General features: G+C 31.5%; 4 protein-coding genes across 4 annotated transcripts; 2 read left to right on the top strand and 2 right to left on the bottom strand.

The window, feature by feature from the left end:
- The first annotated feature begins 180 nt into the window (after nt 1-180).
- LOC132746974 (DNA ligase 1-like) lies at nt 181-2,906 on the top strand. The gene is made up of 2 exons (XM_060736265.1): nt 181-270; nt 1,598-2,906. The coding sequence occupies exon 2, from the start codon at nt 1,607-1,609 to the stop codon at nt 2,663-2,665; it is 1,059 nt and encodes a 352-aa protein (XP_060592248.1). The 5' UTR covers nt 181-270; nt 1,598-1,606; the 3' UTR covers nt 2,666-2,906.
- A 4,230-nt stretch (nt 2,907-7,136) lies between these two features.
- Nucleotides 7,137-10,015, bottom strand: LOC132746973 (protein Daple-like). Its single transcript, XM_060736264.1, has 2 exons — nt 9,777-10,015; nt 7,137-9,154 (listed from the first exon to the last, which is right to left on the bottom strand). The coding sequence occupies exon 2, from the start codon at nt 9,130-9,132 to the stop codon at nt 7,630-7,632; it is 1,503 nt and encodes a 500-aa protein (XP_060592247.1). The 5' UTR covers nt 9,133-9,154; nt 9,777-10,015; the 3' UTR covers nt 7,137-7,629.
- Nucleotides 10,016-11,278: 1,263 nt separating this feature from the next.
- LOC132746975 (RB1-inducible coiled-coil protein 1-like) lies at nt 11,279-13,503 on the bottom strand. The gene has a single exon (XM_060736267.1). The coding sequence runs from the start codon at nt 13,460-13,462 to the stop codon at nt 12,539-12,541; it is 924 nt and encodes a 307-aa protein (XP_060592250.1). The 5' UTR covers nt 13,463-13,503; the 3' UTR covers nt 11,279-12,538.
- Nucleotides 13,504-16,870: 3,367 nt separating this feature from the next.
- On the top strand, nt 16,871-17,941 carry LOC132746988 (cilia- and flagella-associated protein 58-like). The gene has a single exon (XM_060736295.1). The coding sequence runs from the start codon at nt 16,871-16,873 to the stop codon at nt 17,939-17,941; it is 1,071 nt and encodes a 356-aa protein (XP_060592278.1).
- Nucleotides 17,942-21,020: the final 3,079 nt, after the last annotated feature.

The following is a 21,020-nucleotide window of genomic DNA, read 5'->3' as shown; positions in this document are numbered from 1 at the left end:
TTCTTTAACGATCATTCAGGTATTTTTATTTCTTAAGTTGTTTTGTCTTAAGGTTTTTCTTTTTTTTAAGATCGGTTTATTACAAAGAAAGTTTAACGAATCAGTAGCGTTCAATTAAAAGTATGATATCAAATTTCAAATTTAAAAGGAGAAGTATAACGATTTCATATATCAGTCGATAGTTTAAAAATAACTCAATGTTTCATTTTTACATTATTCCGCGAGAAAGTTAAACGGGCTGCCATTGTTGAGCTTGGATGTGAATATCAAGTAAGATTTTCATATGTAGCCTTACATTTGGTAAAAAAAATAACAATATACATATCTTTATTAAAGTCATTTTGTTCTGTAATTAGGTCGATTCTAGTTGATCAAACCTTACGAAATTCAAAAGAAAACACCAAATTACTAAACGTAAGATAGAAAACGAGATGTATGAACTACTTCAATAGCAGTATATTTAAAACCGCCTTTAGATACACGAAGTCATTTTATCATCAAATCTTTTTGTCAAGCGCTTGTCACGGTTCAGAACTGTTCACTTTATAGGGAAGAATATATGTAAGCCGCCGGATAGATCAGTCTGTAGAGCCGCGGAACGGTGTCTTGGGGGTGCCGGGGTTCGAGTCGAGGTCACGCATCACATTTACATTTGGCGCCCAACATTCGACCGTGACTGACTATAGCTCGGAGTTTAATTCTCATTGCTATGTAGCCGTAAAAAAATGAGGACGAATTTCGATATAGCAGGGGAGTGTGTCACGGTTCAATGGGTCCTAGTTTGAGTCCCGGTCTGGCTGCCCATTTTTCTCACCCTGTGACAGCTCTTTATAAAGTATACACCTTGTAGAAATCTTTATGTTTCAATTAATTTTTCATAACTTTGTAATAAAATAACCAATTAAGATACACCGATATTGTATACTCATTCATATAATACAGAAAAAGCTTTTGTCTTTACACTTGAATATTTGGAGGATGTTTGTTTGCTTTGCAGGTAAGATTGAATATATTTAACTGAGTGAACACCAGATGCAATATTTTCACGAGTGCGTAGTCACGAGTGAAAATAGAATAGCTGGTGTTCACGAATGAAATATATTTCAACCTTATATGTAAAATAAATTGTTGCGTCTATTTCACCCTTTTTAGTGTTTTTAAGTATTTTTTTACTGATTTTGACGCGTAACGTCGCGCATTCTCCTTTATGTCGTCATCACTTTATGACGTCACATCATCAGTTCTGTTAATTCTCTCTAATTTTGTTACATTTATAACATGATATATAGATCTAATGACATCGACTTTCTTTTCCTAAAGAAGCAAAATTTACGTATGACTGCATTTACTTTAGCCTGTTATTCCAATTAGTTATGATATTCTTTTCATCCGCATTCGTCCGGCTACAGTGAAAATTATATTTTATAAAATTCACAAATGGTATGTCAGAATATAATCATCTGATATATTACAGTAAAACACTGGAAAGAATAAAATAAACTATTATCTGTGATTTCGCTTTGATACTGTCGAAGAATTGTTAGCATTCTTAAACTCATATTGCCTTTTCAAATTGTCGTCACTTTTTGAATTTCAGATCGTAAAAATGAGCAATGCTGCAAGCACCATACCTGCAAAGAGCAAAGTATTTCGGGCAAAGTTTAATAAAATACCCTCTTTAGAAGACAACAAATTAAAAACACAACCGAAGTCTAAAAGAAAACCGATACCAAAAGATGTAGATGTTTTAGTGATTAAGCATAAACACGAGGAAAACAATACTTCACACGATAAACATGAGTCAAACAATTTTGAAGACGAAAAGACTTGGATGGAAAAATCAAAAGATCTCGAATCAGGGAAAGTTAAAAAGAACCAAATAGCTTTAAGTAATCTGAGGCAGAAGAATGTGAAAAAACAAACTTTAGAGAACGGGGCTGAGTCAAATAAACCAACAATCAAGATCATGAACGTGCAGCAATATGAAGGGTTTATGGATGAGAGGGCGCATCTTCTAGAACTAAATGAAAAATACGAGAAACGTATAGCAGAGCTGGAACAAGAAGTTGAACGAGTACTTGGAGAGTTTACAAAGTTGTACGAGGATAATGAAAGATTAAGACGGAAAATGGATACAGGTAATGACCCGCTTCTTGAACCATACAGTAGAGTTTTCGAAGATCGAAGGATACTAAGGGAGGCAGAAGGCGGTTATAAGAAAAGAATTATAAGGCTGGAAAAAGAAATAATTGAAAAGCAAAATGAAAGTGATAAGTTTCAAGACAAACTTAAAGCTCTTCAAGAAAAATTTAAACCTACAAGTCAAGCTGAAGAAAAAGATAGAATTACAAAAGAAAAGAGGTCTAAAGCAGAATTAAAGAAACTTAGGACAGAAAATGAATCTCTGAAACACACTCTTCGAGAATTTGAAAATTCGAATGAAAGAGAAGCGGTGAAAAAAGTTCAAGCTGAAAATGATACATTGAAGAAAGTAATCAAGAAATTAGAACATCAAATTGCACGTAAAAATGTCAAAAGTATGGGACTCACAAAGGATTTTAAAAGTATTCCAAAGGGAAATAAACAACAACATGTAAATTTTGAAGAGAGGCCTGTTAAATTTGACTATGAATATTTGCTTCCTGATTCACAAGTCTATGACTAAGGGCAAAACTTTAGGTCTTTATCTAACGGAATTGCGACCAACCAGATACGTACGTTGATCCTTGATTTTACTACATACAGAAGTCTTTCAGTAGAATGCGATACCATCTATACGCCGACAAAATTGATTAAATATACGCACATGTATATTTAAATGTTTTAATATTATATAGTTCAATCATTTTCATGTGATATGACCAAGTATAAACTGTTATGACAAAACATATATGACCCGTGCTGCTACGATTTATATACTGCACACTTGTTTACAGTTTCGTAATAATATTTCATTACATAAGAAATAAATTCATGATTTCTTAAACGTTTCGATTGTCCAATAAAAATCGGCGTTACAAACGTGCAGTTTTATTGTATCTAATCTTATCAATCTTCTATATTTAGATGAAGGTGTGTTGTCAATTCTTTTTCTTTCATTGATAGCGCAACTGATATATAATGAACGAGAGGTCATACAAAAGATCGTAGACAATGTCTATACAACCGATGTAAGATAATTGAATTCAATACAAATTTGAATTTGAAATGTCATACCGAAATCAGTTAACACGGAACGGATACGAATGGTGTCTGGTGACCTGAGAAAGTTTACAATAACATAACTTTTTAAATTAAATGAAATTTTACACCTCTCTCGCCAATCAAGGCGACGCTGGACCCACCCTTGTATCCGAGTTATCCCGTTTTATAAGTAGCCAAAATGACACTTCTAAGAAGAGAGAATAGGAAAGAAGCTATATCAATATAAAGTATAAAAATAATGTTGATTTGGTTGTATTATTTTTTAGTGCAAGGGAGACAACACATAGGTAGATATAAAAGAAAATATGCAAAGTAATAAGCAAAACATGTCGTTTCGTAAAATTGATGTAAGTAAAAAAATTGTATGTAATCAGACACTTAATTATTAGACACTTAATTTGAGCGCAGCATTTTTAAAACAAAGAAGTATAATATGTTAATTTTGTAGTTTTATTTTCGAAAAATCAAAGTTAGACCCTGAACTTAATTAAAGCACAGGCGTTGGCGTTCATCAGAACGATTGCAGTATAAAAAATTGTCATTTCGGTATATCTTTTGCTTTATGCGGAAAACGGCGAAATCATTCAAATTGCAGCCTTTAGATCAATATCACTTTTGGGATATGAAGTATATTTTCATCCTTAAATAACAATTCACAATACATTTTACCGCTGTAAAGCAAAACTTTCAGTAACAACCCAAATATCTACCCCCCCCCCCCCAATGTTTTTGGTTGGGTTTTACGTCGCACTAACACAGTATAGGCAATAAAGCTATTTTCCAGCTTAACTGGTTGAGGAACCAGTGCATTATTTCAGGCACGAACGGGCACCTGAGTAGAACCACCGAAGTTACTTAGGCTAGCTGGATAGCTTCCTCTCATGAAAGAATCAAAAGCCCCTTTGAGATTTGAACGTAGTAAATATATTTAAAAAGGCATTAGAATTGATAACCTATAAGTATAAATATTACTTTTGTGAGCTTTCTTTTGACCACAAGTTTAGAAACACATATAATACATTACAAATATGTTTTTGTTTTTAGAAAGTTAGATTATTAAGTTTTAGCACTTTTATACCACTGTCGTGACAAACCGTCGCAAACTTTGATCTCACATTAAATCTATCTACAAATTGGACATTCAACAAATTATCTTCACTCGTTTCACGTGACGTTAGAAAGGAACGTATTGCGGAATTCCGTGGAATGTAAAGCCCGTGATTCTTTTCCAGCGTTGAAGGATGTACAGTATAACCTTTGATGAAATACCTTCTATAGAGCAACTACCTCTTTACAACAACAGTGTGTTTTCTCACGAAATTGGCAATGCCTAAAACATTTACCTTTGTAGAGCAAAATTTTAACAACCAAACTCCATGCCCTCCCCCACACGTGTTTTCGGGTTGGATTTTACGTCGCACCAAAGGAGTAAAGATCATATAGTCAACGTTTCGTAAGCTTTCTGGAAAGCTTACTAACACGAAAGAATCCAAAGTCCCTGTCGGGATTTGAACCCACATCAGTGACGGGCAAATGGTTTGAATTCAACGACCTTAACCACTCGGATGCCCAACAATGTATATACTGTACGTGTTTCATCATATTTTGTTTAAATAAAGGATATACCTGGGTATATAAGTGATATTCATCTTTGAAATACAGATGTTTCCTCTGATCTATTTTGATATCTTTTGAAAAAAGCAAAAATCAACAACGCGCGCGCGTGTGTGTAAGAAGATGTTTTGCGATACTTTAAAGAGAATGAAAAACATTTAGATTATACAAAATTTATTTCATGCTTTCCAGTGTTTTATTGTAATATATCAGGTGATTATATTCTGATAAACCACTAGTGAAATTTATAAAATATAATTTTCACTGTAGCCGGACTATATCTGAATGCGGATGAAAAGAAAATCATAACTAATTGGAATAACAGGCAAAGATAAATGCTGTCATGCGTAAATTTTGCTTCTTTAGCAAAAGTAAGTCGATGTCATCATACATCATGTTAAAAATGTAACAAAATTAGAGAAATTTAACACAACTATATTTCAAAAGGATTTAGCTCAATACAGGATTTGAGCAGTACCTGTAGACGCTTGCAGAAATCATGATCACAAAATAGACAAATATTGTTTTTTTGCCGAATTTTACATTTTTCCTTGATTATCGTACTTGATTCGATGTGAAAAGATGAATTAGACCTGTTAAAGTTCATTCCGTTGGGTAAAAAGACAAGATTTAAGCATTTTATCACTCAAGCGCCTTGTCCGGTAAATACCGGAATACGGTATTTAGTGTGGTACTCCAATCCTTTTTTTAGTCACAGCCATTTCAAAATTGATGATGTGACGACATGATGTGATGACGTCACAAAGGAGAATGCGCGACGTTACGCGGCGAAATCAGTAAAAAAATCACTTAAAAAGCATGAAATGAAAAGAAAAATTTATTTGTTTTACATATAAGATTGAAATATATTTCATTCGTGAACACAAGCTATTATATTTTCACTCGTGGCTACGTCACTCGTGAAAATATTGCATCTGGTGTTCACTCAGTGAAATTATATTTCAATCTTACATGCAAAACAAACAAAAATCCTCTATTTATTTACTTCGTTTGTGTAGGAGGCTACATATTTATTAACATGCTCTTCTGACTTGAATTGATAATGCCATCATGATTGTAGTATTATCGTTTGTTAAATCAAATATCAACAAGTAGAGAATTTGATGCTTTATAACATCAAGTCGCCGGATAGAAAAATGATTGTAGATCTATTATCATAAATATAAGAAAATATAAGTTTAATTGTTCAAGTATAAAAATAAGATGAACAACGAGTTGAGGAGGCTTGTAAGGCAAGCGCTATGCTTGTAATTCTTCTTGAAATTGTACTTTATACATATACTTTTGTACCATACATTGAAATCTGTATAGGTTACTAGTTCTGATTCAGATAATTACCGACAAATAATTACCGATCATCGAATATTTGCAAAGTGACTATGAAAATATAGATCTATATGTTTAATTATTTCATGAAACAATACAATTTTACTGTAAAAGTGTTGCACATCATTATTATAAGCTATAGAAAAATATATAATTTAGTTGAAATCAATACATGTATTTCCATTGTTACATACGATATATCAATTGCCTTTCAGTGCTATAAACTATCAACACAAAGATAGTTTATTATTTTCTTTATATGTATCTAATACGATTCGGACCCCCAACGTCAAACCTGCGTGACGTAAACCGACGGAATATACCGAAATCAACTATTTCAATAATGTGCCTCTTAGGCATAAAATTGTTTTGGGATGATCAACCTTAACTAAACTTTTGAACTTTCTTGTCGAAAGTTTGACAGAAAGGGCCAAGTTTAACCCTTTACCAAGAAGAAAGGAAAAGGTTTTGAAAATTTATTTTTAATGTGTAAATTATGAGTAAACAGGTTTTTCTAATGATATAAAGTATGAAACTGATTAATGAAAAATTACTTATGTAATAGAATTTGTTTACAATTAGATAAAATAATGTAATATAATAGGTCTCATAAAATATAAACAACCAAATAATTTTAAAGTGTCATTTCAAATATCGTTCATGATTTATATATTATAAAGTAGCAATGCTTGACACATAGAAAAAAGTAAAAGTAACCCTAATATTCAATGACTGATCCTTGGGGATACGTTATTGATTCATTTTATGAAAATTGTAATGTTGCTTTTTAAGATGTTAATATGTACATATTTCATTTCACTGAGCAAAGTTACCATATTTTTGAATTTGTGAGATTACTGAAAAATAATTTTTGTCTTTAATTGTTCAATGATTGATATGCTGTTGTTTTCAGATTTTAAGGGCTTCTCCTACCATAGGTATAATATTAAACTGCTACAAATATATTCGCCGGTTTCTACCGGCGACTAATAAAGCGTAAATCCCAAACACCAAGGCATTTCGGTGTCTTTAATTCATTGGATGGCAATCTAACTTTCGTATTGTTTTATATTGTGAAGAAAATGTCAGGTTAACGCCCGTTCGAGTACTTTTTCATGCTCTTTTTGGTAACAAAAAATATACTTTTATTTTCAAATCATATGTCAAATTTTGCAATATCAGTTAAAGATAATTATAAACGAAGAATTCGCCAGACATTGCGTGATAAAATATATGAATTATGCATAAATAGATAAACAAATTGATATATTTTAATTTATTCGACAGTTTGGCTAATGCAATCTCTTCAATTCACTTTTGTTGAATATTGCATTCCGGATGATTCAAAAGCTTAAAAACTACAAAAAACATTGTTTGTAGATTCGGGTCAGAGCAACGTGACGCCAAAATATAAAACATAATGATATCATTACAAGTGTAATAACAATGAACGATAATATATGTTCAAACAGAAGGAGCTGGAAGTGATCTAGGGAGTTTGGCTTTTCGTCGATATGATGATTTTGGATCTCTATTGGACAAAGTTGGCATATCGGCATGAAGCACGTGGTCCGATGTTACTCTCGATTTGAAAAGACGAGATGCATTTTCATTATCAAAGTCATCAATTTCCATTCCATTTTCTAGTTCTTTGATACGCCTTGCATAACGCCTATTCTGTGTCTCGAGGTATCGACATTTTGCAAATAGAGAAGCCTTTTCTTTCTCCAAGTTCTTGATATTCTCGTCTGGCATTTTAACAACCAGTCCCGTTTTGCTTTTGCTAGACATAAACTTTGTTCGCCTGTCCAGATCAATATTTGCATTTTCTAATACTTCTATTCTTCGTTTTAAAGTTGTCTCTGCAAAAAGGAGATTTTCCCTTTCAATGATTGCTGCTTCCATTTTACGCCTGTATTCGTTTGCTTCTTTTTCTAAGTCATTATTTTCCCTAGTTAATTCTTCTACTTGCAATTCTAAATCATCGATACGTTTAAATTGCTTTCTTTCTTTCTTTTTCAGGTTTCTTCTTTCGTCAATGACAGATTCAAAGCCGAAATTCCTTGCGTCAACAAGCATTTCTTCAACTGATTGTAGCTCTTCTTTCATTGAGTTGTATTCACGTTCAGATATTTTCACGTTCCTATGCAAAAGTTGAGATTGGGTTCTAAAAACATCTAATTCTTTATTTTGATAATCTATTTGTTTCTCGGCCGCCTGGTAATCCAACTTTACTGAATTAAATTCTGCCTGCAGTTTAGCTTGTCTTGTTTTAAGCACAATTATTTCTTTAGCCATTTCTTTGTTTAACTCTTTCGTTTCACGAATTTCTTCTTCTGCCATATCCTTTTGTTTCTTGAATTTCGTCTCCATCTTAAGATTGTCTCGTTTAAGTTCTTTGTATCTACTAAGTAGCCCTTCAGATTCCTCGTCATAGTTCTTTACTCTTCTTTCATATTCTTCTTGTTGTCTTTCTAATCTCTCTATCTTTGCGTATAAATCTTTATTTTCTTCCTCAGCGTTAGTCGTTTTCTCAATATGCAACGATCTTTCCATCTTAAAGGCATCATCAATTCTTTTCTTTTCCTCAGATATGATATTAAATTGTTTTTGCAACGATGCAATTTCTTCACTTAACATATTATTTTCAGTTCTTTGTGCTGAAACCTTTTCCTCTAATCGTTTAATTTCATTTCGGAAATTGCGAATTTTCTGTGCATTTGGACCATGCTCAACTTTACTACGCAGTACTCTGTTTTCATCATATATTCCTTGGTAGGAGGATAGCAAGTCCGCAGTCTCTTTTTCAAGAGCTTCTATTCTACGTTTAGAGGTTTTTTCAATCTCCTTTAGAGCATCTCTTTCGGATTTAACGGCTTCATAAGCAGCATAGGCAGCCTTATCAAATGTACTGCCATCTCCGAATTTTTTAATTGGGGGTGGATAATGGCTGTATGAGGTAGTCATACTTTAATCTCTGTTAACAATCCTGAAATATAACAAGAAAAAACACGAGATACAATACATGCATAAAGTTCTATAAAACACATTTTTCATTTAGTTCAGATAATGCCAAAATTACGCTGACATTCACCACTTTATATCACAGGAATATAATACCGTTTTGAAAGCGACTTTTATATGTAAGTCGTTACTAAGTATTAACAAGTTCTGCCAACCAAATGTATATTCATATGTTTTGTATACAACATAAAAATTCTTCTAATTAAAAATTAACTCACCGTAATTTTTAACATATTCAAGTACATGTACATACATTTACACACTGCCATTATTTAGCAAATTAATATTAGGATAAGATCTATGTAAGTACCACCTAACGGTTCTGTGAATGTGTATACTTGTTTGAAATAAACGATGTTTAAACTAAACTACTAATTAGCAAGGAATGCAATAATGCATTATAAAACTTTTAGCGAAAATTTATACGAATTAATATCATATGCGCGTATTCATTTCTTTCCATTTAACTTACTGATTTTTTTTGCTTTTTGTGTATCATAGCATCATTTTAAAAAAGTAAAATATCATAAATTTATTTTATCAAATTGAATAATTCAATTTGTTATTTACTAAGTGTTTTCACTTACGATATTTAGCGATCCTTTATGGTCAGCGACTACTGTAACATTGTGGCAGTATCCGTGGCTTGAATAATTCCCTAATGTTTCGGCTTTTGATGAACAAGTTCATTATGAGGTAATCATTCTAATTGATAATTAAGTATATTGTCGACAAACCTTGAATTAAGAATCCTTGTAAAATTTTAAAATATAAATAAAAGGAAAACTTCATGAAGCAAAATTAAAATCAAGTGCATGACGCCATTTTGTTTAAAAAATTGAAACATGACTCCTTTCATTTAGACAAAATGTCAGCAAACAATTTGAATGGAATCACTCTTTCGATCTTTGATTGCATTGTATTTTTTTCTGTTCAATTTTGAAACGTATCTGTTGAGTGTATTATATTTATTTATTCAAGTTTATAGTGCTACTCTTTAAAACAATATACCGATCATGTTTGTAAATAAGTGAAATAAAAAGTGGTGAAAACTGATTAATAGTAAACATTGAATACATTAAAATGTTCAAAGGGAAATAACTTGATTTTTTCCCGAGGAATCGAAATTACCATTTATTTTCATCAAGAGCGTATCATGCTTTGCAAACAAATTATTGAAGCAGTTATTTCTATATTTATTCAAGGTAACATAATAAGTAAAACTGTAAAGCAAAGCAGTACAAAGCAAATACAAATAACACACATACTAGGCATATAATCGCAAACTGACGTGATGGAAGACTTATGTTTTTTCTTTCATCATATTTAGCTCTGAAAGGAATGTTGTATTTTGTTCAAATAACTTTTGAATCAGCTTCTGTCATACCAGCACTGGTTTCAAATAAGAAATATTATTGTGACCCACTGATGACTCCAACTCAGATTTCAAAATTGCTTTTTTAAGTACTTCAGATATATAATTTAGTTAAGGCCACACAACAGTCATGTTATAGAGCTTATTTCTAAGATATTTATTTATTCAAGAAAATGATTTTTCTAATCATCTTTAATTTTTATATCAAAGAATGACATGAGGTCGAAGAAAAGATAATATCTATGCATGGGAGATAGTATGTACTTGCCGGTATTAACCGGATTTATGTATATTTTACAAAGTATTTGATATAAATCAGTAAGCATCCTAAATTAATTTATACTTGTTTCTGAACTGTTCCGAGTAGGGCTCGAAACCACTATCCCTAGTATCAAAATGGAGTTTTACCTTACCAATAGATTGTGGGCTGTAGTGGCATTCGACGTTTTATGCACGTTTTGCATTTTTTAAATGTTTTATAAACTTTATTCAACATTGCATTGATGAACAAATATGCAGCGTACGTAAAACGTTTTTATTACATTTACGTTAATGTCTGAAAATATTTAACATTGAAATTTAACGAAATCACTGATATAAAGATTTTAATTCACAGAAAATTATTGCAAACAACTCAAACAATCAAAAGTTGCTTTGAATTTCAAGCGACAAATGAATTAATTATGAATCAATTTTACAAAATCCTCTCTTTTTAAAACTACCAAAGGCGTATTCTCAAATATTTATAGTCAATTTATCTGTAACAGAGCTCCTAATCACCACGTCAATCCCTCATTTAAAAATCATTGTACGTCTATATCAGTGCTCTATTCAATATTTTTTATTGGCTCCATTGATTTAGATAAAATAGCTCTACAGGCTCCTGCCACCAGCGGTTTTAACATTTATTGTCAGGCATGTAATCGGTTGTTTTCATAGACTCGTCTGAATTATTAATACTTTTTAACATTATTTGAACAATGTGCTATAAACCATTTACATATACAATGGGAAACAGATTTATGTATCTGATATCATACTGGGAGAAGTGTTTCGATTATTTTTTAAACAAAACCTTTTTGTTCAGCTTTTTATTCTTTTATCATTCGTGTCAAATAAAAAAAAAACAAGTTTTAAAAACAAAATAAAATTAAATATATCTGTATGAAATAATAGCATCTCTAGGGTTTGTTGAGCTTATAACCTATAGCAGCTTTTTCAACCAGTACATGTATAAAGCTAGGCCAAAAGCCATAACCATAAAGTCTAATTGAAGATATTCTTAGGATCATCTAGTTTGATATAATAATAGTGTCTAATACTAACATTTACCACACTCCCTAGTAATCAGAAAAATATTCATTTTACATTACCATGTAATCGGCTAACAGCTTTATTGGCATGTTTATTCTATTTTGTCTTAAAGATATAATGATTGATTAATAATGAAGTTATTGAACGAGTCCAATAGAATTATATCATGCGAGCCCCTGGCGAGCAGAAGAATCTTTAATTCAACGAGTTCAATAAATTTTAGTAATGAAGCTACACGGTAGTATTCTGTTTATCACATATCCAAAATGATGAAAATGTATAACTTTATTATTGATGTGATTATAGAATGACGCTAACATTTAGCGCGTCTTTACGCTATGTTTTTGCACGTCAAATCAAAATATATGCAGGGTCGTTAAAACCCGTTTTATACGGAGCCGTATATATGTGATCAAGATGAATAGAAATCGAATGACATACATGCTTTATTGTAGAATCACTTATCCCTAGCCAGTAGGACGATTTTTTGCTAAATGTATGTCTATCTAAAAGTTATTTCCAGGCTAGTATGGGTTCATATACAACAAAACCATGAACACTTTTTTTTCAAATTGATATCACACTGATTTTTTTGTCAGGTTCAGTTGTTATCTCCCTTATGGACATAAATCTTTTTTCATATTTGTTTTGTCAATATCTTTAATATCTCCACATCATGTGATCTGGCTTCTGTCGTATATCTGGAAAATAAATCGGTTCACTTTCTTTGTTTCTTTGCCGATTTCTCCTAACGTTATTTTCAATAACCTGCTCCCTTCTTTCTTTTCCCTGTACTTTTTCGTTTGAATACGAGGCTGAATAAGTAAAGTTTGCTTTAGATCTGACAATTTGTCCTCCTCCAAATTGTTTCGCTTCACTAACTTGATGTTTCAGGAGAGTGTTATTTCCATCAGTTTCAGTTTTGACACTCTGTGAGTAATGTGTTGGAAACTTGTCCATTTTTGTTTGAGTTGAAACGCTTCGAAGTGCAGGGTTTCTTGCATGATTTGAATTTAACCTCGTTCTCATAGTAAGCATTTCCTTTTTAAGCTTTTTGATCGTGTCACTATTTTCACGAGAAGATATAATTAAATTTTCTCTTTCAGCAGACAGGGATATATAAGATTCCACGAATTCCTTATCATCTGAAGGCAGCATGTTCTTTTTTCTTAGCACTTTGATTTCAATTAACGCCTTAGAGTATCTCTGTTGTAATTTTTCATCATTGTTTTTTAAAGTTGCAATTGTTTGTTTATATTTTTCCTCAAGTTTTTCCAATTCTTCAATTCGTCTTTTGTACCATTCCTCCCTACGTTGTATGCCTTCATACCAAAGCAAAAATCTAGTCTCCGCTTCCTTTCCGCTTATTGTTTCAATGTTTTCTTCTTCGCTTGATTGACATTCAACATCCGAATCATGCAACACTTTCATATTTTGCTGCGATATCTTATCATCTGTTCCGTTATTGTGTTCGTTGTCATCTTTATTCAATTTTTCTGTATTATCTTTCTTATTATTTTGAACAATATTTTCATTATCTTCTACACTGTTTTCTTTTGATTTTACATTTGAAACAATGTCCATCTTGATCAATATCTCTGTTAGAGAAACAACTTTAACTGCACATATCTTATAGGATTTATACGTGGTTAAACAAACACAATCTACATTGCTCCTTGTTTTATCATATCGTATCTTATATCTTCAGTAAATCTATCCGCGCGAAATAACACAATAACAAGAGACTCGCAAAATTCCCTATCATATATCTCGTGATGGCTATTAAATTCAACAATAGAATAATAGAACACTGTTATTTTACTATTTAACTATTCATTACTTTTATTGTAGGCATATTATAGATATGAAACTGAGTCTAGTTTACAATAAGTTATTCTAGAAAGGGATGGTCTATATGTAACTTCAAACATTTTCTGTTTTATTGGCTTTAAGTTCTAAATCATACAGACGCTGTCAATGTCATATGGCGACTTTCAAGCTTAAGAGGAAAAAGAAGACGCATGTACCTCTTTTTCTTCCATTATTTAAGACAGAAGCATGTACCTGAGTAGACCACTGACCTTCTAACACCCAAACATAAACTCAAACAAATGATCCTTGGGAGACAAAGACAATTACAACTTGATACTTTACCCCTTTGGTTTTATAAGAAGTTATGAACATTTGATTAAGTGAATAAGATGCAAACTATCATTAGAGTATTCAAATACAATTTATCAATTACAATGATATTATGTATAAATTCATTTCCCGGTTTAATCAATCCAAATTAAACAGAACAAAGAAACTCGAAGAAGAACCAAGAAAAAAAAATATATTGATAAACAATGTAATTATGTCAGCTAAAAACCATTAAAATATATGCGCTAATCAATTAAAAAACCAGTTTCCAACCCGATGGAAGTGAATGGGAAGTGAAGTGAAGTAGGGAAAATAAGCCGAATTTTTTTTTATCCCTTAAGCCCGAAATGACGTGTCAATGAGACAGTTTTGTTTCTGTATCTGGCATTGGAATAGTCGGGAATATGAGGATTGATTTAGGGAAGATTTAACTTTCCGCTTGGCTTTGCAGTGCAGATCCCCTACTAGGGGTTAAGCAATGCATATGTCAAAGTCCCACTAGGATTGGTGTCGTTGTGACAATTGTCTGGACAATTAACATGTATTTAGTTATGTTTATATTTTCATAGTGTTTATTGATCTTATTATCGTACATAACGAAGAATATCGTTTAGCAAATGATTCTGGATAATTTATATATGATCAATTTATTGGTTAGACGACCCTCACTGTACCGGGTATTGTATGTTTTACACCGCTATTATTGCTAAAACAAATTATTTCTCAAATCACTTTAAACTTCTTTATAGATGTATAACGATCAATGAGATAAATTAAACTGTGACAATTGTTACTAGACTCGAACTAACGACGTAAAACCATCAACTTTTGTAATTAAAGGCCTATTTTTTCCTAATTTGCAATATATTCTGTTGTGATTCTTTGTTTGCGCCTATCATGTGAGATATAAACATGTTTTTTTCCATATTTATTCTCGCAAAATAAATGTATTTTATCAAAGTTTTCTGAGCGCTTTATGATGCATGCGTAATTAACAGGTCATTAAAATTGAACAATGAGTTAAATACATAAAACAATTATGGAATGGATGTATAAAACGCCGCACTCGCTATCTAAAATCCTCTATAAGTGGTTTCTATTCATTCTACGTCAATGGTGTCCTTAAGATATAAGTTGACTCATTCAGAGAAAGGAAACATTGCGTGCGAAATAAAACAAAACTATTTGACAATGGCCTTTAAACTAAATTATATCAACACTAAATCGTTACTTATATTTGAAAAATATACCACTTAGATTTTCAAGGCCCCAAATTAACATAATGATGTAGGTTAACATTTTGTTAGCTACAGCGGAACAAAAACTGTTTTGTTTATTTTACAAATTTTGACCCACTATGTTCACTAGAGGTATATATAAGTTTTTCCAGACGGGATTTCATATTTTCACAAAAGGATAATAACAATAATGTTATTGTTTGATTAAAATAGTGTTTGGCTTTGTTCACATAATGTTTTACTGCTTTTTTTTATCATGTTCTACTATGTTTTACGGCAACGATATTGCATTTTTCACAGTAGTGTTATTGTTATACTCATGGGAGTTAATTGTTATATTCACATGTCTGGAGGGAATTGTTACATTCAGAAGAAGGTATTGCTATGTTCACATAAAGTTTTGTTATATTATCTTCGGTGCTATTGTTATATTCACAGGAGGAGTTAGTGCTATATTCACAAGAGTGTGATTGTCATATTCAGAGTAGTGTTATTGATATGTCCACGAGAACGTTATTCTTATATTCAAAGTAGTTTTTTTGCTTAATACACAGGAGGGGGTAGTGTGGTATTCACGGGAGTGTTGTTGTTAGATTTACAGGCGTGTTATACTAGTTATCTCGACAGAAGGGTGTAGTATAATCTTCACAGGAGTGTTATCATTACATTTACAGGAATTTTACAATGATTATATTCATAGAAGGGGGTAGTGACAAATTCACAAATGTGAAATTCTCACATTCACAGGAATGTCATTGAAATGTTCTCGGGAATGTTAATGTTAATATTCACAGTTGGGTATTCCCTTATTCACAACAGGGGGTAGTGTTATATTCACAGGAGTGTTATTGTCATATTTACAGGCGTGTTAATATGCTCACAGGAGGGTTACTAATATATTTATCAGAATTTCTATTATTTCTATCACAAAAGTTATTGTTGTATTAACAAAAGATTTTACAATTAACGCATGCAAGCTAAGAGGACAAAATATTCGCAAGAAATTGGGTCATCTACATAGTTTAGCCTTGTTGTTGATATGAATTGGTCAACGAATTGAAAGCATGCTGAAATTTAAACAATCACAATAGCGCTATTGATTCCAGTTAATCGAGTGTCCGTGACTTTAGACTGTTTCCGTAAATTATTGTTTTTTTGCTATTGGTAAATAGACCGATAGGAAGCGACTTTAAAGGGCAAATAGCACACTTTGTTAAAATTAACGGATTTTACATCAATACAACATTCTCCTACATAAATAGATATAATGCAAATATTTTTTGTTTTTGCAAGGTTTAAGGTGTATTCAAATTGTTATCATTTTATTCATAAAATCAAATGATTTTATCAGTTAATTGAGAAATTTTAAATTATATCAAAATATTTGTAAAAGCAAAACATTAATCCTTATTATAAAACAGTCTTTAGTTGAACGATGAACAGAAACGGTATACCCATTTTACAACAAGGGACATGTATTAATATGCGTGTATTTTTTTAACAGGCATATAACAAACAGAAGAAATTGATTGGAGTTAAAACTTGTGCTTTATTAAAATATCGAATAAGTTCGAAACTACAGGGTAGACAGACCTATTCTAGAAGGAAGAAAATGGAACAGGATTATAATGATAGCACAGATGATCTTCATCGTGAACTTGATATGCTTGAAACGAGAACTGGACTCTCTGACAAAGAAGCGGAAGAAAGATTTATATTGTGGTATGAGGATATATGCAAGGAACGTTTGGAAATGCTTAACTTGGAGGAAGAGTACAAACGTAAGATCGAGGAACTAGAAATATCGGAGGATGGTTACAGAAAGCGCATTAAGGAGTTAGAAAATGGTACTATTTCTTTACTTAAAACATTTGAGGAATCACAGTCGGAAATAGAAGGGTTGCGGGATAAATACGAAAGAAATGGAAGTGACGTTGATATTTATAACGAACCTTATGATATAGTTTCTAAAGAGAGAAATAGACTTAAAGAAGAGGATATTCGGAATAAAGAGAAAATAAGAAAATTAACAGATGAGAATAAAGAGCTAAGAATTTATGAAAATAATAGAGAAAGTAATCGAAATATAAAGAAAGAAGTAAAGACGTATAAGGATCGGATTAAAAGGTTGGAAGATGAAGTTAAAATGTTAAGACATTATGTAAAAGATGTAGATTGTTTTCGAAATGTCAAAACAGATAAAGTAAAATACAAAGACCCATTAGACAAGCTGGTGGTCATAACCAGTTCTGAGAGACTTAAAACTCTCGAAAGTGAAAATGCAAGGCTTAAAACTTTACTAGATAAATTAAAAAATAAAAACAAATGGCTTATTTCTAAGTTGGAGGTTTTAGAAACACAAGTACAAGCCAGAGACCCGGAGATAGCTAAAACATCTACTTGTGTAAAGTCCAAAACAGAAACAATAGTGATAAATAAGAAAAGTATTCCAACTTTTCTCCCAAAGATTGAGAGTGATTCTTTTGTTCATGTGACAGAGAAAAAGCGTTCGGGGTTCATTTCATCATTTTCAAAAGAGTCGCCAGAGATTCCATTTTTAAGATACGGTCTCGGGTACAGAGAATTGTACAAGCGTATGTTGAAAAGGCAGCAATCAAAAGATAAGGATATGCAATCTCTGTCATCCAGTCATTTGGAAAGTCTTTCAAAATATATAGTTTGATAAAAAACTATAAATATACGGAGATCAAGCACATACCGGAATAATGTCGAACATGTTTGCAATAAATTTTTTTATGTATGTGATTATTTTTCAAGTAAAGTGTAGTATTGGTATCATTTTAAGATGTTAGTCATGACTCCATTCAACGAATAAATATTATAACGCTTCTGTTTCATCCCCTTATGATTCCAGTTAATTGTCTTGAAAAAACTTCAATTAGCGAAAAATGAAATAATTGAATAAACTAGTTGATCTAAATTTGTTTTAAAAGACTTAGAAATTGTGTACCGACTGTATAATTTTACATAAAAGTAGAAATGTCATGGATACTTAGTCAAAATGTATAATAACGAAACATTTTCTCCGTACAATAATAAGTAAGTATGTCTTAAAGACTGTAAAATTTATTTTGAATGGGTTAAGTATATATTTTTTTAACATTACTAGAAGCTATATTGTGTAATTCAGGTAGAGTGTTTGGAATGTTAAAAGATTAAAAAGAATGCCTTCTTAATAAATTTGCAAAGAAAACACTGCATTCAAAATAATGATAGTCATCTAATACATTATGACCCATACGGATATTGAAGTAAAGTTGTCATCAAAGTTCATCAAGATACAGGATCTTTGGTTTCTCTTTATTACGTGATGTTTTAATATGATTGCAAATGATAATATAGTCATTTCACTTGTAATGGGAACGGCAATTGCATGAATGTGGGCGTGTAATAATTCAACATTCATTTGCAGTAGTCCTCGTGTATATAATAAAGATCAATTTAATTTATAAACGAGTCAATATTTTGCACGACAACTCAGCTATTTTATACATGATAAACAATTCACCTCTTGCTGTTCTTAAATGGACATGTCCATTATCCATTTTATCAAGTTGGTCAGCCAACAGTTTACATTCTAGCCAGGCAAGACTGCATGACTCTAATCTGGCGGAATAAAATAATCTCTTTCATATCTTTTTATATCTTTTTAGATCCTTGATTGTGTAATAAAAGTAAATACATTTTTTATCTGGTTATTATATACTATTGTGCAACAAAGTTGTTAGAGTCGATGACTTCCAATCCAGTTACCTCTCTTGCGTGGGTTCGATCCCCGGGAGATGCTTTGGTAGTTTAGCGCGGAGGAAGGTAGTCTAGTACTGGTGTTACTCTCCGGAAACTATACCCGCCTATATGACTGAAATACTGTTGGGAAAAGGCGTAAAATGAATCAAACAAACAAACAAACAAACAAACAAACAAACAAACAAAAGTTGTGTTCTTGTAATGCTAATCATAACAAACAGTAAAATAAAAGAAAATGTCTATTTCTTTAAAATACCATAATCTTAGAATTTTAAGTATTACTATTTACATGTCTTTAAATATTTACTAGATAATTCAAGTTTATGGGAGATAACTTGAAAAAGTGATCGATGAACTCCATTTTTCGCTCAAAATACTCAGAATTGATATCATTTTTATTTTTGAAAACAAACAGCGTATTTTTGGTATCTTGTTACAGTTTCAAAAAACATGCTCATTTGCGATATACATGAACTATCTTTTGTACTATTAGTTCTGTTGGTAATAATTATAGTGAAATAGTATTTTGTATGAGAGTCAAAATACTAGCACTTTATTTACGTTTTGCTACCAATACGACACATAACTGCATGTTAAGCACTACTTTTTTCAGTTGTAAATCATCTAACATGCACTTAATTCATTATTTGAACATTATTAAACACTTGTTTGACATTTCAAAAGAGTTAAAAAATGTGAATTTTGAAATTAAGATCAAGTAGAATTAAATTAAATTGTAAAATACAGTTTTCATTCTGTCTGCATTCCTATATGTTATTATAACATACGTCTTTCACTTCGTTTATCGATCGAAATTTAGTTCTTAAAGATAAAAGAAAGTCAACTCTGCAATGAACATTGATATCTTCCAGTCATGTAAAATGTAAATAATATTTAATATGAAACAGCAACATACAAAAACTACGCTTCAACATACACATTCTGGTCATTCTGTTTAATACGTAAATGAAAATTTGGCAGACGAACAATTTTACTATAAATGATTAACACTTTTGTTGTTATTGATTTGTTGTTGTTTATTTAATCGTGAAATTCAAAATTTCACCTTTTTTCACTCAAGCTGGTCTATAATTTTCAGTTTTTCTGTTTTTTAATTATCTCCAATGATACGAATTACACGAATTACAACAACAAATGCATCAATATCAAGGTATTCAAGAGGCGTGCAGATAAAATTTGTAATGAATTAATTCTAACGACATTGAAGTATTTAACTATAATAATTCGTTTATGTTGTTTAACAAATAAATAGAACAATATGAAAAAATGAAGGTTTTATCAAATGAAATGCTGACATTTTATTACATGGTTTCAGATTCAGATACATAATTCAAGTAACTATTGTAATAATAATTGCGCATTTTTGTTTCAATATTTGTTTTCACTTTATAGCTTTGTTAAACCGTGCTTATATAAAGAACTTTGTTCTATAAATAATATTTTAGTCTTGCTGTATTGAACATATCAGAACGTGCAAATAATTTGTACCAATTTAACATTAGTACAAACGCAAAAGAATGTGGCAATTCCCCCTCCTACCTACTTACGATTTATATAAATTATATGCGGCATCGATCAACACTTACAGTAGATTTCCTGTTATTGCAATTTCAAATATGAAAAAAGCAATTGTATAGAAAAAAGTCACACCATAACAATGTATATGTCTGGTGTAAGTGTTAGTAGTTTTCACTCCAGGTCACGGCAGTAAGCCACATTGAATTTACCAGAGAGTATTTCAGCCACCACATCGTTCATGGGCAGACTGTCCACTAATTGCCTTTACCTCCGCAAGGAACTGATAACTTAAGTTTATGCCAGAGCAGAGAGGTACAGTGGGAATGGCCGTAGAATTTTTTTTTTATGATCAATCACACTGAAAGTAACCTCTTATATATGCATGAAAAAGAGAAGATTTTTTTATGCATGTAAAATCATAATAGAGATTATAAAAAGCTTATATCTCGTGTCGC

This window comes from Ruditapes philippinarum, unplaced genomic scaffold (genome assembly GCF_026571515.1).
Source record: "Ruditapes philippinarum isolate M1 unplaced genomic scaffold, ASM2657151v2 ctg85_1_1_1_1, whole genome shotgun sequence".
In the NCBI taxonomy this organism is placed as follows: Eukaryota; Metazoa; Mollusca; class Bivalvia; order Venerida; family Veneridae; genus Ruditapes; species Ruditapes philippinarum.
This window is presented reverse-complemented; position numbering and strand designations above follow the sequence as displayed.